Here is a 20160-nt window from a genome sequence, read left to right on the forward strand (position 1 = left end):
GTGTCCTCATGAAAGGAATTCAATTCCTTTTCACTCCTGCCCCCCAAGATGGTTTCCCCCCAAAACGCGTTTTTCTTTGTTTTTAAAGGAGATCCAAATACCAATTTTCACGTCTGTAACATTTTTAGTTTTTATTAGATGTATGTATTCTCATACAATTAAGTCAATTAATTTTTCAATTTTCAGGTCTGTAATATCTTCAGTTTCTGAGATATTAGTACCCGTATCCTGATTAAAGGCATTCAACCCCTTTTTCAACGCTCCTATTGGGATATTCTGAAAACAAAAAAATACATGTTTCCTTATTTTTAAAGAAGATTCTAAATACCAATTTTTACATCTCTAAACTTTTAACGTTTTGAGATATAGATACTCATTTTAAAATTTCACCCCCCTTTTCAGCCCCTTAGCGACGGAATGTCCAAAAATCCTCTCTTAGCGAGCACCTACATCTTAATATGAATATATCCCCAAAATTTCATTTCTATATGTCCAGTAGTTTTGGCTTGGCGATAATGAATCAGTCAGTCAGTCAGTCAATCAGTCAGTCAGGACAAGTTATTTTATATATATATATATATAGATTGCTCCTTTCAAGGGTTGATGAAACACTGATCTATATTATACTTGTTTACATGCTCTAAATAAATGTTGTATTCTTCATTAGTTACAGTATTTTAAATGGTTCACCTGAGGAGAAGAAAATGTTCTGTCTACTACCTCTGGAGTACTTAGTGTTGGATGAAGCCCATATGCTGAAGAATATGACCTCGCAAAGACATGAAAATCTTTCACGCATAAATGTAAGTAATGTAGAATGCATCCTCTCTTCACCTGTAATCTTTGCATGCATGTAGAATGAAATCTTGCACCATAACACACAAACAAAAAGAATACTATTGTTGAGGTAAGTTATCTTCATATTGGGGATTTAGGATCATTCATTCTTATGTCAACAGATTAAATGTCATCTCATAAGATTACATTAATTACTTCACACTTGTATTGTGATACTTCATTTAGATTAATTTTATTAGCTATTTAAATTCTGTTCGTTGGTAAAAGAAATATTTAAATTAATTCAAACATTTTTTGCTTGAAGGTTTAAATATAACCTCCACTTACAAGGATGTAATGAAAAACTCTTACCCTAATTGAGAAATGTCACTAATGGTATGCATCCTAAAGAGGACCTCTAATAAGGCCCAAGCTTATTCTAAATTTATCCTGTAGATACGTACGATAACCAGTGTTATATTAGAGGTAATATTTTATTTTTTTAGGCAGCCCATCGGATTCTACTCACTGGCACTCCTTTACAAAACAACTTGTTGGAGTTGATGTCATTACTATCGTTCCTAATGCCTAAAATGTTCCGTGGCAAAAGGGAGCATTTGAGGACACTATTTTCAAAATTTCCTGTAAGTATAAATGTTTGCTTATCCATAAGACATGATAGTGAATTTGTCAATTCTAGTTCTCTCTCTTCTTCTGTTAGAACTGTCCATTCTCTGTTACAAACTAAGTTAATCCACTAATCTGAAAAGAAATAACAGACTATTTTTGTGTTTTTTATCTGTATTGTTGGCTTATTGGAATACAGTCCAAATAAAGTATAGTAATTTTATGCTATGATTTTAACTGAAGCAATTGTGATTGGAACATGTGGGCTAAATACCATATTTAGGTAATCGCGTAATTCTCTCTGTTGCATAATTTACACGCTTTTTTGCATGGAGAAAGTATTTTTTCTTGCGTATTTGACGTACCTGTTTTCTTCAGCATTTCCATGAGTGTTGCGAAATGTAGGTGGCAAATAGCTGCCATCTCTTTTGAAATCTGGTAATTCCAATTTGATGTGCTTAACTAGTTCAGTGTGAGAGTCGGTACAGACTTGATGCGGTTATGCTCTTTGCAGTCTTACAAACATATTGTATTCTTTGCGAGTGCTTTGTTTGTGTTCTGTGATCTCGTAACTGTTTATTATTAAATCCACAATGAACAAATATATAAATAATGCTGCATTGTATAAATTCATGGTATGGTAACCAATTGTGCTGAGATTTACCGAAATAGGTCAACAGCCCATAAGCTTTCACTGTCTGAGTGGAATGTGTGTTACTAGTGGAAACAGAAAAATACACTTCAAGCTACCAACAAGTGTCGCAGAACGCTACGCGGCTTGAAAACTGCTAAGTTTCTGCAAGTAGAGGAGGGACTTCTGCAATACGTGATATAGTTGCAAAATGATGGTTACAGAATTGATTATTTTAACCATGATGGTTCAATTTTGTCCATATTTACTTATATTCAATCTATGAAAACACTTTCTGCCTTGTCAGTATTTCATATTTTGTTATATTACCTCCCGTACATGTTTCGAGAGCTCAACTGCTCCCTTCCTCAGAGGTACAAAACATCAACAAAAATCTTTGGACTTGCTATTATAATCTATGTCTTAATTCTACCCTATAGTCTTCATTCTACAATTTAAACATCCCTAGTATTACTAAAGTCCTATCTTATCCTCACTTTCCAAATTTGTTCTATCTTGAGGTCACTGACACATTTGTACAACACTGTCATCAATAAGATAAATTATACATAATATTCTGAAAATGTTTAAACATCTCTTTTCTGTGTCTAAACTGCTCAATCATTTGTCCCTACCAAGTAATTTAGTAAATAACCTTACAAAATTAAAACTTGCAAAAAATGAAAAAATTGTATTAAATGAGTCATGATATGTGTGCATGCATAAGAAAAGGGACCACTTCTCGGTTAACAGTTCACAAAATAATTTTTTAAAAAAACTCTTACGGGAGTAAAATTTCGAATTTTCGTTTCTAATACCTATGTATTGCTTAGACCATCATCTACTCGCTGTGAGAATTTAAAAACCCTCTGACAATAATCACTGCTAAAACCTGAGGTTTATTTAATACTAAGAAAAGGGACCACTTTTTGCATCCTAAGCAAGGCTCCACACGCTTACTCGCTTGCGCTCATAGCTGCGCGAGCATAAGGTAAGATGACTCGGATATCTTATCTTATGATAAATAAATCCTAGCTGGGCACTTTTAACCCCTTAAGCGGGGAGCTCGGTACACACCGGCTTACTCCCAGATGGATAGCATGTTCCCAGATTGAAGGAAATATTAGTTACTTGATTAAAAAGAATCACAGACTTAAATGAACTATTGAAGGGCCTTAAGAGAAATATTTACTTGAATATGATGTATTTAACTGTTATTATTTTAATTTTTCAATACTTTGTGTAAGAGCGTACTAAGTGCTTTCACACTGATATCGAGCTTGTTTCTTCCTAATAGCAAATCTCTGTGTTTCTTTTATACTGTAAATTTTACCTGAATATTTTAGGCAGATTACTAACAATCTCTGCCTGGAAATAAATGTTTCTGTATATGTAAATTGTAGCTTTACAAAGTTTGCATTTACATAAAAGATTTACAATGGAATAAATTATAATACTCATTAAATTTTCTGTTATGTTCGTTAGCACTTTTGGGGGATCAAGTTTATGTACCTAAAATTCATAAGTGACACATGTGGACTGTATTACTCTACACTAAAGGTAATATTTACAATATTTACAGTCTGCACCGTGCTATGCCTTTCACAGTTGTTCATTATGATACACACGGAAACAGAGTATGTTATATAAACTGCCTTGGCTTCGCATAAATTGTATGATTCCATTCTGAAACACGATCATTTTCTTGGTATGTATGGATGGTCACATCAATTGACACTTTGCCATCAGAGGTATAAGCTTCCGAAAATTTTGCCAACAGATGGACAAATACTGGATTTGTCTTGTACATTTTGGGACGAATTTGTCCAGTATTCACTTTATTTACATCAAAGAAAGGACAATAAGTTCCACCTTTTCAATACTATATATTGTGTGAAAGTTTTACATTACAATTAAAACATCACAACTTTTGTACATTCGGTACCGGTTTCGGCAGATTCCCTGTCATCATCAGCCGAGAATGATGACAGGGAATCTGTCGAAACCGGTACCGAATGTACAAAAGTTGTGATGTTTTAACTGTAATGTAAAACTTTCACACAATATATAGTATTGAAAAGGTGGAACTTATTGTCCTTTCTTTGATGTAAATCTTGTTTCAATACGGAACCTAAATATGAAATTCTTAACGTTAAATTCACTTTATTGTCAGAGATTTGTAAAATTCTGTGGAGGAAAATCGAATAATAATAATAATAATAATAATAATAATAATAATAATAATAATAATATTGGCTTTACGTTCAAGTAACTACTTTTATCTTGATTTATAAATTTCATTTTTCTATATTGATAGTTACCAATTGTCATAAAAGGAAAAGAAAGTTCCACCTGATCAATACTTTTTATTTACATGTAATGCAGATTATCACATGTCTAGGACCGGTTAAGTACATTAGTCACACTTCATAACATTTTAATGTGAATATGTAAAATTTTATTGAAGTCAACACGCAATTTAGTCTACTAAGTACATTATCATACTTTAATATTTGAATGTGAACATGTAATATAACATTTTATCAACACGCAACTTTAGTTAATTAGTATATTTTACTGGTAGCTCATTGCTATAACATTCACGAATATAAACAAAGCTCCCCTCAAATATGACTATATATTTGTAAAATGGGGCTTTTTTCAACTGAATAGGCAAAACGCCTATGGTAAACATTTACACTCAATAAGCTTAAAGACGAATTCATTCCGCTACAATTGCATGTGTATATTAAGATATAAGCTTGTTTTGTCACAATTTCAGTTATGATGTAATGTTTTAAATTTTTTTAGCAAGAGTAAAAAATATTTTAAATAATATTGTTAAACAATAGAGTATGTCATAAAGATCTTTATGAGGCGTAAGGTGAAAATGCTAATAAGATTCTAATGTAGATGAGGATGACCTTGTTAAGAGGTCGAAACTGGTCCTAGACATGTGATAATCTGCATTACATGTAAATAAAAAGTATTGATCAGGTAGAACTTTCTTTTCCTTTTATGACAATTAACTACTTTTATGGCGTTCAGAAACGCTGAGGTGCCGAAATTTAGTCCCGCAGGAGTTCTTTTGCATGCCAGTAAATCTACTGACAAGAGTCTGACGTATTTGAGCACCTTCAAATACCACCGGTCTGAACCAGAATCGAACCTGCCAAGTTGGGGTCCGAAGGCCGGGTAGCGCCTCAACCATCTGGGCCACTCGGCCCTGCGAGAAAAAAATCTCTTCTGTGTTATCAGCTCATAGAAAATAGGCTTTGTGAACAATTTATTGCGAGAAATATAATGTCCTAATTTAGGTTTCTGTACAATCCCCTGCAACAACAGTATGGCCATAAGAAGCTTCATTTCGTCCTTACTTGTTCTGACCCGGTCTTGATCTCATCTCCTTCGTTTCATCTTACTAAACTGGGTTTTATGTGCGATTTCTTGCTGGGTATCATTTGTCTGTTCAGCTATGTTCTGGCATATCTCGTCATAAAAAAATAATTAAAATCTTTTGCTCGTTTTCGTTTTCCCTATAAATCCTCCCTTTACATCACGATGGAATTTTGGATCAATGCGGGACCTTCTTTGTCCGTTTTCAGTATAAGTTGATGAAGAACTAGCACTGGTTGAATTGTAATAAGTAGTATTGTCATCACTGTCACCATCATGATCGCTACTTGAACCGGAATCGAACACGTTTTGTCTTTTTCGCGACCGCTGAACATTCACATCAGCTGGGCCCAAACCCTGTACATTCAAGCCTGCAGTACTTATTCCAGGTAAGTTCCTGTCACTTAAGAATTCCCCTTCGGCAGAACTTACTTCAATATGATCACTACTCTCCCCACTAAATTCCAACATTTCGTTTATGATGGCCAGTAAATTATCTTCCTCTAATGGTGGGGGCCAGTAATTCCTTTTAGACATTTTAGCAGATGGCCAGTAATTCCTTTTAGACATTTTAGCAAATAAAACTTAAGAAAAAAAGATCAAATATAACCCTGGTCTCTGCAGTTTGGACGGAAATCATGAATTGTGCCTGTATTACGGATGCGTATGATAAATTTGTGTAACTCATGGTAAACACATATTGTGTAACTCGCGGTAAACACACACTCCAGTCATGAAGGAAGAACACAAGACTGGGAATAATAAATCGGGTCACAGTTCTAAAATGTCATCAGAGGGGTCTGTTTAGTAGAAATCCCTCCTACAGCAATATTATTGCATCCAAGGGACGATTAAGCGATGAGCTAATGCTTCAACGCGAGGCTATTGGGCTTTAAGTCATTCTTGCCCGGACATAAGTTGCATGATGAAACTCGTGAATGACACATTGGTATTGGGAAAACATAGTTGAAAAACTTCACATCAGAAGGCAGACTCATCGAGAATATGCTGCTGAAAAATAAATGAACCTCAGCAGGCAGGCAACTGAGGAAAAAAATTTGAATCAGCGGATATATACACGTTCCCCGCCGAGCAAGCGAATTGTAGCCGCGGATCTTGCCGCATTGTCCACCGTTTGGATTAGTAAAGGTAATAGGTTCAATAAAAATCCTGTCTGCTCCAAACATTTCCGATACCGATGCAGTCTTTCAGTGTACTTCATACTGTGGAGAAGTGTGCGATGAATGCATTAGTACGAAACCAGCCAATGACGATAGCTACTAAGAGAAAAAAAAATGATGACAGGAAAGATACTTACACAATTTATCACTTCAGAGGGCAGGAGGTGTGTCAGTCATTCTTCCAATTTGTATTCGCTTGTGGCACTAGGAGGCTAAAAAATTTTAAGGAACAATTCAAGAAATAATTGGTGAAGCCTTAAAGTTCACCCACCGAGCTCGATAGCTGCAGTCGCTTAAGTGCGGCCAGTATCCAGTATTCGGGAGATAGTAGGTTCGAACCCCACTGTCAGCAGCCCTGAAAATGGTTTTCCGTGGTTTCACATTTTCACACCAGGCAAATGCTGGGGCTGTACCTTAATTAAGGCCATGGCCGCTTCCTTCCCACTTCTAGCCCTCTCCTGTCCCATCATCGCCATAAGACCTATCTGTGTCGGTGCGACATAAAGCAACTAGCAAAAAAAAAAAAATGTTCACCAAAACATATTAAAGACTTCTCAGATAAAATCTATTCGTTTTGATGATCGTAAACATGCAGTGGACTTTATGAATAATTTTAGTGAACAAAATGCACTTGTCATGCGAGGCCGGATCCCTACAAAACGAAGAAGTGATCTCGTGCTTCTCCCAACCAGCATGTCTAAGAAGTACGTTCATACATTATACTCGGACAGTTGTAAATCATTAGAGAGAATTTCTTGTATCACTCTCGTCCGGGTATCCCATCGTATGTACATTTTCAAGTAACATAGTAGTTCAGAAACCCAAGACTGATCTTTGTATGACTTGTAAGCAATTAAACTGTAATAGGGAAACTGTCAATTATGGATGAGGAAGAAAAAAGAAATCTGTTGGAGAAGGCTGTACAACATCTTAATCATGTCCAAGCAGAGAGGGCTGCTTATAAAAACACCATAGACAATTGTAAACAACTGAAAACTCCATTGTCTCTCGGGCCACATAGCTGTAACACATACAAAGGCACAATGCATTATAGTTTTGGTTTTGCCCAAGAGGTGCACTTACCGTACGATCCACAACATATTGGACCCATTTTCTTTCTTACAGGCTACAAAGTGGGTCTCTTTGGTGTAGCATGTGAACCACTTAACAAATTTGTTTTGTACATAATTCCAGAAGCTTGTATTGCAGGTAAAGGAGTAAATACTGTTATCTCTTGTACATCACTTCTTGGAAAAATTTTCAGTAGGTGAGGAGCATTTAGAATTCCATGCTGATAACTGTGTTAGGCAAAATAAAAACATCTTAATTAGATACCTCATGTGGAGAGTTATGACAGGAAAGAACAGCAGTTAAAAATTTCATTTTTGCCAGTGGGACACACAAAACTTCAACCTGATTAGTATTTTGGTTGTTTCGAGAGAGCATTTTGGAAAAATGAAAGTGAAGTTATTGAAGACATAGTTAATGTTGCCCGTAAAAGTTGTCAGGTTTCTAGCTCTATTATTCCTGTTGTTGTTGGCACAGAATCCGGAAATGTAACAATTCATGCTTATGACTGGCAAAACAAGTTCCATGCTGGAATGAAAAAAATTCCACAAATAACCCAGATACATCACTTTGTGTATATGAAAGAGCACCCTGGTGTAGTGTTGACAAAGAAATCCGTAGTTTCTGACGAAGTACCCTACATCATCCTTCCAGATGATCCTCTGCCTGACTTTAGTGACCTTCCGCAAGTCATCAAACCGCAAGGAATTAGCATCGATAGACAGATGTATCTCCTTGAAAAAATTAGACCCTTCGTATCAGAAGACAAGAAAGATATACTATGTCCTGCTGTAACATCTTTCTTTGCTCCAACAATCCCGCCACCAACCACCTCAAGTGAAAATCTTACATAGCCGGCTTCTGTTTCTCCTTCTCTGCCAATAATTACATCATTATCATCTTCTTCAAAAAGTGTAACGCCTAAAGAAACAAGTAAGGCTCAGACGAGAAAATCACCAACTCCGAGAAAATTCTCCCCAAAGAAGAGGTCTCAGCCCACCTGCAGCTACCGTGGAGAAGCAGGACATCGGGACTAGGTGGTGAAAGGGCATATAATATGCCAAAAATGCAGGCTTCAGCATGAATAACTGATGCTGGCTGTGATTAATGATCAATAAGGTATGTGTTAATTTTTGTAAAGTGCAGTAGTGTTGCAATTAGTTGTCTTCACTGACCTTCTGCAAGTCATGAAACTTCAGAGACTTAGCATCGATAGATAGATCTCCGCGAAAAAATTAGACCGTAAATAATATCTGTTGGTAATTTTCGTTAAAATAATTCTATGTCAGAATACCGATGAACATGAAATATAAATGCCAGCGTAACTTCTGAATAGTTTAGAAGTTATTTGTGTCACAAAGTAACCAAATTTTTGAACAGCTCTACTGAAAAGTTATGAAATCTTATGTTGTAACATTACATGTTAATTTAAGGCCTTAATTTCTTTTGGAGGCATTCAATTCATTTACATGATATTAGTTACATATTATGGAACACAACAGTACCTTTATCTCAGTACCCGACATGTGGTCCCTTTTCATATGCACGCACACATGTGCAAAAAATGTTGAAAGGCTGTCTACTCTATTCTTGGAAAAACTTCTCCTTTCTCAAATCTTGTTCCTTATTTTACATCTAAAAAGAATAACATTTCAGTAGGACCTTGAAAATTAAAAATCGGTTAATTCAAAATCCCGCCTAATTCGAAGAAGCTCTCATACCCGGAAACATTAGGTATAGTTTTGCATGTCATATAAATTGTTTAATTCGAAATACAGATAATTCGTAATTTGAAGAGCAATGTCGGTCCCATTACCGAAATTCAGACTTTTAATTCAAAACTACCTTTACATTTTAAAATAATAGTATTTTACAGAATAATTTTAATTCAAAATTTATCCACATAATGATAGAACACATATATTGGAACGTGCAAGGGTAGCTTTTCGCACTTACACTCACTTCGGTATGTCTACAGTGTGGTTCATATTTGCTAAGTTCAAGTGAAATCATCATTTATTTTGTATTCAGCGTTTTAAGAAACGCCATAATAGCATGTAGTAGGCAGTGTGTGGAGAAACAGATCCGAGGACACTGGCGATGCTGACAGTTGGCAAAAAAGCGTGCCTCATATAATCAATTCATACGCACCAAGCAATTTTGTCAGTGCCGATGAAAATGCATTGCTTTTTTTTTTAAATGCCGAGCCCAAATGGACTTTGTTTTAAAGGAGAGAAGTGCCAGCCAGGAAATCATACAAGAGTGGGGGTCATTGTACTGTGTTTCAATGCTCACGGAAGCGAGAGACTTCCCCTCTTGATCATAGGAAAGTTTGATAAGCCATGGCATTTTTAGCGCGTCGGGCACTTTCCGTGCAGGTACAGGACATCTGAAAAATTGCAGACAGTACAGTAATCCAAAAAAATAAAGCATTTGCAAACGACATCCAGCATAATTTGTCTTCGTCTTTGAATCGTGTTTTTTCTTTCATGGGGTGAGGTTATGTTTGCCAGTGAGTTATCCAAATGCATTATTTGAATAATGTACATGCACCTTGTTGGATTCATTTTGGAAATAGCTTTTTCCATGGCATTTTAAAGGTTTAAACTGTGAATCAAGGCGATTGCATGTATTAATGGGTCTTGTGGAGCCACCGGCAGTGCCAATGCACTACGAGAGAATTAGTTTCATTATACCAAAAATTGATGCCTGCTTGGCCTTCAGATGATATAGATGTTGATTCCCATAGGGAACCTGAAATATTTGTCCCGAATGAGTAAATTTATAATACCAATATAAATGGTCTGTTATTGGACATTATAAATTTTCCAGCTAACTCATTCCTGGTTGCCAGCATTTCGCCCCCGTGTGCTAAGTTGGGCTCATCAGTTGGTACATAGCACTCCCACCAAGATGCATGGCTACTGCATACTATGGAGGCCACTGCGTAGACTACTTGGAGCCACCGGCAGTGCCAATGCACTATGAGAGAATTTGTCTCATCAAAAATTGATGCCTGCTTGTCCATCAGATGATACAGATGTTGATTCCCATAGGGAACCTGAAATATTTGTCCCGAATGAGTAAATTTATAATACCAAAATAAATGGTCCGTTATTGGACATTATAAATTTTCCAGCTAACTCATTCCTGAGCCCAACTTAGCACATGGCAGAGATACCAACTATTACGATTCAGTCGTAATAATTACGAATTACCCATCATAATTACGCCTTTACGAATCATACACCACCAATTACGATTTATTGTTGATTCTTAAATATAAGTGTATGAAGTGTTCAAAAGGATACGATACACAAGGAATGCCTCGGATTTCTCAGTAATCATTTATACTCCTTTCCTGTCCCTCATTCAAGAATATTTCGAGTTTTCACGCGCCAAACTCAGTGTGCTCAGAGTACCGCAAAAATAGGTACCTGCGAAGTGGTATACCTTGCGGAGTCGTTATCTTTGTTTGTCACATGATCAGACTTCCATGCAGTATGCGAGTTATTTTGTCTTTGTTTTGGCAGCAAAGTTGTCACAGACTCCGTTTCATTGTGAATACTGTGTGCGTCACTGTTGAAGAAGTATTTATTGCAAGTTTGGTTGCCAAATATACATATATTGCTCTTCTAGAATACATGCTAATCATGTGTTACGAAATGCAAAAGGTTTGAAATAGTGAAGCAATTTCTTGTGCAGGAAAGTACGTGTGATGACGTTACCGTGACTAGTAACGCTAGTAATAAACCAAATTAGTTCAAAAATTTAGGGAGGAATACTCGAAAGAATGGCCCTGTTTACTGCGTTCCTCAAAATCGCATTCACATGTGTTTTGTAGTGTGCGTAGCCGCGATTTTTCAGATGCACATGATGACGAAGAACAAGCCAGAATTCCATGCTAATATGAACACCGAACTGTTAAGTGCTCTATTAGTGCAGAGTATGCACATGATATCAAAAGAAAAAGCATGTCACCAGCGTACATTTACCAAACAGGAACTACAAGCTGCTAAGGGAGCAACTACAGTACTCAACAAAGAAACGATCCTTCAACCTCCACTCAGATATGTACTGTAGATCACCTGTTACTTTAGCAGGTAAGGATCATAAACTCTTTATATGCCAGTCTTTGAATATGTTACATATGGTTGGATTCTATGTCGTTCATTGATCTTTGAATGATATGTAAATTAGTAGGATCTCGGAAAAAAAATTCCATGCCCCCACCCGCCGTACCCTAACGGCTGCATTACGAATTGCCTTTCTGGAAAGTTGGCATCTCTGACATGGCGGTGAAACTCTGGCAACCAGGAATGAGTTAGCTGGAAAATGTATAATGTCCAATAACGGACCATTTATATTGGTATTATAAATTTACTCATTCGGGACAAATATTTCAGGTTCCCTATGGGAATCAACATCTATATCATCTGATGGTCAAGTAGGCATCAATTTTCGGTAATGAGACAAAGTCTCTCATAGTGCATTGGCACTGCTGGTGGCTCCAAGTAGCCTACGCAGTGGCCTCCACAGTATGCACTAGCCATGCATCTTGGTGGGTGTGCTATGTACCAACTGATGAGCCCAACTTAGCATACGGGGGCGAAACGCTGGCAACCAGAAATGAGTTAGCTGGAAAATGTATAATGTTCAATAACGGACCATTTATATTGGTATTATAAAGAATCCTCTCAGCCATTATTCTTGGCTTTCTGTACCGAGGCTGCTGTCTCACCATCAGATAGCTCCTGCCGAGTAAGTGGCTGCGTGGTTTGGGTCGCACAATTATCTTGATGATGCTTGTTGTTTTAAAGGGCCTAACATCGAAGGTCATCGGCCCCGCACAATTATCAGCTTGCATTTGGGAGATAGTGGGTTCGAACCCCATTGTTGGTAGCCCTGAAGGTGGTTTTCTATGCTTTCCTGTTTTTACACTAGGCAACCTTAATTAAGGCCACAGCCGCTTCCTTCCAACTCCTAGCCCTTTCCTATCGCGTCGTCGACATAAGACCTATCTCTGTTGGTGAAACTTAAAGCAAATTGTAAAGAAGGAAAATACAGTATGATAGCTCCTCAGTTGTAACCACATAGGCTGAGAGCACCTCAAACCAGCCCTCAGGTCCATGTAAAAATCCCTGCTTGGCCGGGAATCAAACCCAGGCCTTCAGGTAAGCAGCCACGCTACCCCTACACCAGGGGTCCAGTACTAAACATCTCCACAGTTCTTTAATTGCAGCTAGTTCTGAGACTTTTCTTTTTCCAAGCCTCTGAGTCAAGAACTCATATTACCATCAATTCTCACTGCAGCCAAATTATCATCATAAATGCCTTATTGCTTGTGCCCACCCCTATATTTCATTATCCCCAAGTACAAAAGTAGAAATGAATGGAATTTAAATTTATACTACAATAGTCCAGAGCTTGTGTTGTGAGGACCTTTGTCCAATAGCATTAACTACAGGGTCTCTCATATAAACCGAGGCCGAACGCTCATTGTTCGTACTCTGCGCTACAGCAGCTGCAGTATGAGAGGCAAGCGCATAGTTCTTGACCCTTCAAGCAGCCTGCACATGTTCGACCTGGCAAGCTCAAGTCACCAGTCTGAATGTTAGCTGTTAACGTGGTGAGACAGTTATCATAGCAACACTGTATTTTTGTGTGTAAATGTTATTTTAAGTACGAGTCAGCTCGATGGTTATGCTTTGCATTTGTTCAACCATTTCCTGGTGAAGTAACACTTTCACGAGCACAAATTCACATAATTGTAAATAAATTTGAAAATACTGGCTCTGTGCTCAATAAAAAAACATGCGTGCACACTAACGGTTTTAACAGAAGAAAAGCTGGATGACATTGGTGCGAATCTTGAACGGTCACCGAATAAATCACTCACAAAATTAGCACAAGAAGTAAGGGTTTTTCTCTCTTCTACACACAAAGCTGCAAAGCCGTTACACATCAAACTGCACAGGTTTACTCTGGCCCATTGTTTAAAACCTACTGATCTGCCACAAGAGTGAGATATTGTGAGTGGTATCTTGCAACATTGAATGATCCTTTATTCGACCCACAGTTTGTGTTCTTTTCGGATGAGACCTGAATTCATCTTAATGGTCGTGTGAACTAGAGATGAGAATTATTGGCACTAAAACAGTAAAAATAGGTAGGCATATAGGCTCTTAAAATAGCCAAAATAGGCATGTAATTAGGCACTAAGTGTCCGACTCGTTGGCTGAAAGGTCAGCGTACTGGCTTTCAGTTCAGAGGGTCCCGGGTTCGATTCCCGGCTGGGTCGGGGATTTTAACCTTCATTGGTTAATTCCATTGGCTCGGGGGCTGGGTGTTTGTGCTGTCCCCAACATCCCTGCAACTCACACACCACACATAACACTATCCTCCACCACAATAACACGCAGTTACCTACACACAGCAGATGCCGCCCACCCTCATCGGAGGGTCTGCCTTACAAGGGCTGCACCCGGCTAAAAATAGCCACACACAATTAAATTAATTAAGGCACTAGTGTAAAATGGGCAACAAAATAGGCATGAAAAAATTACTTATAATTTAATAACACACTCAGTTACTATAAAAAGAGTTTACAACAAGCAGCTTTTCAATGTTTTCTGGTAATAATCTTCTTCTCCTGTCATGCAGAATGTTTTTGCACTCAATATCACATGATGTGATTGGACAAATCTTCAATAAAGCCACTTCATCTGGTCTTAGTTCCATTGTTTCATCCACCTCACCTCGTAGGGTCCTGGCTACTTTTACCATCGCTTTCCACCCTGGATTCCGCTGCAGAACTCTATCAAACTTTTCGCAGAGCTTCTTCCACAATCCTAAATGACTCCACCAGGGGCATGCCACTCTTCTCCAACTCGGTGATTGCTCCTGGCAGTTTGTTGAAGTTTGCCTTCAGGAATGCCAAATCGGATGGAATCGATGGGCAGGACAAGACTTTCTTAGCTTCTGTTATGCAGATAGCATTCTCTTCATCCATGGCCTGAATGACTTGCAGGCACTGGGCAGCTGTCAGTGCAGTGAAATAATATCCTCAAAATCTGAACAGTAGTGTTTTCACTTCTCATTCACAGAGAAGATTGAAACATAGGTTGAATCTAACTTGTTATTTACTGTTATAAAATGATTTTTTAAACTTACCAATAAGTATGATGACTGCAGGTAATTCTTCAGTAGCGTTGAGGGACATAGTTTTACTTTGCTGGTGTATTTTGTTAAAAACTCTTTGAATGTTGGATGCTCCAGTTTATGCAGGAGGTTATTAGTTCCCAACATTGCAGTGCATATGTCTGAAGAAAATTGTTGTTGGTCATTGTTCACAGTGGACTGGTTGAAAGGCTGCATTGAACAGCCTTTTGTACTCGTATTAGATGCATTGCAGTATTTCTGTGTTCATCTATATGGGAGGTGTTTTTACACATTTGACCTGAAAAATAATAAAATTGACTTAAATTACAATGTTCCTATATCTTAAATTTCTACAGTTGGGCTAATTGGCAATAATGCTTAGTATATAGCATGGATTTGTTTCATAACAAAAAGAAAAACTATTAAAGATGATGTTTTCAGAAGTACAAAACTTTTAAATAGGAACAAGGGAATTCGTAATTTACATGGAAATATTTATGTCCTCAATGATTTTTCAGTTATAATTTGGCAGTATTTTATTGTATTGCTTGTTATAAACCTCATGATTAATCCGTATTGAAAGTTGTTATGACTTAAAAACCAATGAAGGTATTTATTAATCCACCTATTCAATACTTTTTGTCCACTTATATGTGGTTACAAATACATACTAACACTTAACACTTTCAGGACATGTTTCGCCCCTTTTTAGGACATCTTCAGCCGTAATACAATCTTAAAAATATTATACATAATGTTAAAAAAGAAGCTAGAACATTAGCCTTGTAACCTTATTACTTAAAATATTGGTACACATAATGTGAAAATGGAAAACATTTGATAAAATCAAGGTAAAATGTCAATGGAGCCACTGTCTATGGTAATTCTAAAATCATTTGGTCCGAGACTAAAACTTCTTATATAAATTTTGAAGTTCTAATAAAAGGGTTCAACTGAATTTGTCTGTTATTTCTCCTAATGCGGTAGTACAGTACATACATTTTTTTCTCTACCAAAATAAAAGCGATTTCACAAACACAGAAAAAGATGTCTTGCAAAAGACATGGTCAAGGTCACTGCTTTTGTCATTAATGTGAAGGTAGTAAACACTCAAAGGGTAGTTGTAAATAATGTGGAAACTGAAGCCTCAGTATACGATCGTGAGAAATGTGGAACATCATGCAGGCATAATTTTGTAGAGCACCCTTGCCAAGATCTTTCAATAGTCTACGGGAATAATTGTTCTCTGCAAGGAGAAGAAAAGAAAGTCTTAAAAAATTTGTAAAGAAAAAGAGAGAGAGGAGTTCTATTTGACTATATTATAGTGAGGACTTATGTGTTTATTATAAACACTTACCCACTACCTTCCGTTATATCTGTAAACACTCTTTTGTTGGCTCTGTTTTTGTTATTGTATCTGTGCTGCAGAGGCGGTAGTGAACACGGGGTTGAAGGAGTTGAGGAGCGTGGAAGGGAGGAGGGGATGGGTGGAGCTATCTGTGTTGAGGCTGACGAAGGGGCTGAGTTATTAAGTTTGACGGAAGCGTTCCTACTACTCGGAGAGTTGGAAGGAACTTTAGAGTGTAAAGAATTATACACATTAGGAATCCTAACTTTATCTGAATTAACCGTATTTAATAATCTAGGTGTTAATTCATGTAATATACTTTTAATGTCCGTGACATCATTAAGGTTCTGATCTTTATTAAACGTCTGATCTAAATAGATATATATAGGCTTTCTAGCTCGTTTAACATTCTTTCTTTTTCTATATTCCTAATTATTGCTAGATCCTTTTCTATAGATTCAAATCGGTGACCAGTCTCCTTTATATGCAAGCTCATCACTGAGAACTTCCTATGCTTTTCCGCGTTAACATGTTCCATGTATCATGTCATAAAGCTCCTTCCAGTCTGTCCTACATATGAATAATTACACTGTGAACATTTTAATCTATATACTCCCAATTCCAAATAATGATTTTTGTCGTAATTAACGTTATTATGGTTTAAAAATATGGACTGGTTTGTGTTAGTGGTTCTAAATTCTATATTAAAATTATGTTTTTTAATATGTTAGCAATCTGGTGATTAGCTGGGTTGTTATAAGTGAATGTAGCATACTCCGTCTTTTTGGTTTTGTCTGGTATCAGATTCGTGGACATCCTGTTCTTAATTTTATTGATCAGTCGATTGACCATTTCTACTTTGAAGCCATTAAGTCTAGCAAGGTTCTTAATATAATTTAATTCTGTCTTTAAGTTCTTGGAGGACAGAGGAATTCTAAGCGCTCTATATATTAGACTAGAGAAAGTTGCCTGTTTTTGTGAATTAGGGTGTAATGAAGAATTGTTTATAGTTGTGGAGGATTGTATTGGCTTTCTAAAGATTTGCAAATCGAAGGTGTTCTCTCTACGCATGGCCATTATATCTAGAAAATTCAATGAACTATTGATGCTAAATGAGCTAGAAAGCCTATATATCTATTTAGATCAGACGTTTAATAAAGATCAGAATCTTAATGATGTCACGGGCATTAAAAGTGTATTACATGAAATAACACCTAGATTATTAAATACGGTTAATTCAGATAAAGTTAGGATCCGTAATATGTATAATTCTTTACGCTCTAACGCTCCTTCCATCTCTCCGAATAGTAGGCCCACTTCCTTCAGACTTGATAACTCCGTCCCTTCGTCAGTCTCAACAAATATAGCTCCACCCATCCCCTCCTCCCTTCCACACTCCTCAACCCCCCCCCCTCCCAACCCACCCACACCCGTGTTCACTACGGCCTCTGCAGCACAGATACAATACGAGAAACAGAGCCAACAGAATAGTGTTTACAGATATAACGGAAGGTAGTGGGTGACTGTTTATAACAAACACGTAAGTCCTCACTCTAATATAGTCAGATAGAACTCCTGTTTCTCTCTCTCTCTCTCTCTCTCTCTCTCTCTCTCTCTTGTTTACAGCTATTTTGAGACTTTCTTTTCTTCTCCTTGCAGAGAACAATTATTCCAGTAGACTATTGAAAGCTCTTGGCAAGGGTGCTCTACAAGATTATGCCTACATGAAGTTCCACATTTCTCACGATCGTATACCGACGCTTCAGTTTTCACATTATTTACAACTACCCTTCGAGTGTTTTACTACCTTCACATTAATGACAAAAGCAGCGACCTTGACCACGTCTTTTGCAAGACATCTTTTTCTGTGTTTGTGATATCGCTTTTATTTAGGTAGAGAAAAATTGTATGTACTATCGCATTAGGAGAAATAACAGACAAATTCAGTTGAACCCTTTTATTAGAACTTCAAAATTTATATAAGAAGTTTTAGTCTCGGACCAAATGATTTTAGAATGACCATAGATAGTGCTCCATTGACATTTTACCATGATTTTATCAAATGTTTTCCATTTTCACATTATGTGTACCAATATTTTAAGTAATAAGGTTACAAGGCTAATGTTCTAGCTTCTTTTTTAATATTATGTGTAATATTTTTAAGATTGTATTACGGCTGAAGATGCCTAAAAAGGGCGAAACTTGTCCCAAAAGTGTTAAGTGTTAGTATATATTTGTAACCACATGTAAGTGGACAAAAAGTATTGAATAGGTGGATTAATATATACCTTCATTGGTTTTATGTCAGTATTTTATCGTGTCAAATTCACCGGGTGCAAAATATATTAAAAATGATGTGAAACAATACCTGAGTAGCGTAGAGGAGAGATCCTTCCTCTGTGCTCCAGGGACACCAAGCTGCCTCTAGCAGTATTCTTACTTCATCTTCATAATCATCAGTGTCCCACTCCAGTCACCCGGGTGTGTTTAGTATTCTTACTTATGTAGAAGAATTACAATGGAGGCACTAAAAAATCTCAGATTTATGAACGTTTTATTTGTTGCTATTCACCCGTTTTGGTCAGCCGGGTCAGCTGTCATGAAGACTATTTTCTGTTGCCTGCAATAGATCCTGCATCATGTGTGCCCACAAGGCTGCCAGCCTCGTTGAATATTAGAAAACCACGTTATTTGAAATTTTGTGGCATGCACCCACAACCTTACATTTTGTAACAATTTAGCAAGACTCTAGGGGATGCTAGAGGTATGTTGGTCGCTCATCGGCCCTAACCTGGGAGCTTACACACCCCTAGACTGTCTTTGCTTGCACCCCAGCACAACAGTTACAAACCAGACCTCACCAATCTTTTCACTGGCCTGGTCTTGTAAAGATATTCTCGGCAGCCTTGTAAAACATGCTGTGACATCATCCGAGCCGTGCCATGTAGTACGTCTAGCAGTGCCACATTGGCTCTGCAACCTATGTTTCGCAAAGGTTTAGTGAAAGCGTAATAGAGTTCACTAGAGCCTACACGTAAGTGTGGTGAAAGTTACAACTCATAAGACCTGCACTATGCTTCGGAGGCCACATGCCAGGATTATTGTTGTTATATTATTATTTTTACATGATGAAAAATGCCCAAATACACTACCCGTATTTTATTAATTTGCTTTCCCCCTATTTTTTATGTTCCCTGCGTTTATTGTTTTCCCGCATCCATCGTTATTTTCCCCCTCCCCCTTGAAAAACGATGCATCAAGGTTTTATCTTTGGTATGCTTTCAGAAAGAAATTTCTCTGGAGACCAATGAATCAAAATTACCAAAGTTTGAGCAGCAACAGATTGCCCTGGCTCGTCGTATTATGAAACCCTTTGTTTTGCGGCGCCTTAAATCGGAAGTGCTGCAGGACCTACCTACAAAAACCGTTGAAACCGTCCTTTGTGATTTGGCTGAAGAACAGAAGGAAAAATATGACGAACTTGTTGCTATCTTCTCAAAGTCGGATGGTGAGGTAAGTGTTTACTCCCCTTATATTTCACTTATGTTTTGTAGAAGAAAATATATCCACGTGGCTGTATTGTCAAGCTGGAAAAATAATAAATAGAAAGTAAAAATAACAAATGAAGACATGGACACAGGAAAGAGAAAGTCAAAACGTACAGCCACGGTGGCTTCCTTTCTAGTCGTAGCCCTTTCTTTCCCCATAATTTCCACAAACCTATTTGAGTTAGTGTGTTGTTAAACTGCTTGGATGAGTTGGCGCAGGACAGGCAGAACTGGAAGAGGTTCATCCCATGACAAGACCTGCCATAAAGCAGAATACCTGGATGATAACATGTTTTATGGAAATAACACCAATTATTATTATTATTATTATTATTATTATTATTATTATTATTATTATTATTATTATTATTATTATTATTATTATTATTATTATTCTCGTGTCAGAAACATCTAGAATATACA

General features: G+C 37.2%; 1 protein-coding gene across 1 annotated transcript in view; it reads left to right on the forward strand.

Moving 5' to 3' along the window:
- Etl1 (SWI/SNF-related, matrix-associated actin-dependent regulator of chromatin, subfamily a, containing DEAD/H box 1) overlaps nt 1-20160 on the forward strand; it is a 308851-nt gene that overhangs the window by 181026 nt on the left and 107665 nt on the right. The window contains exons 10-12 of the mRNA XM_067139725.2: nt 668-803; nt 1284-1421; nt 19475-19702. Coding sequence (XP_066995826.2) covers nt 668-803; nt 1284-1421; nt 19475-19702 — 502 coding nt within the window. The remainder of the gene's footprint in view (nt 1-667; nt 804-1283; nt 1422-19474; nt 19703-20160) is intronic.

Source organism: Anabrus simplex, chromosome 2, assembly GCF_040414725.1.
Source record: "Anabrus simplex isolate iqAnaSimp1 chromosome 2, ASM4041472v1, whole genome shotgun sequence".
NCBI classification, from domain to species: domain Eukaryota; kingdom Metazoa; phylum Arthropoda; class Insecta; order Orthoptera; family Tettigoniidae; genus Anabrus; species Anabrus simplex.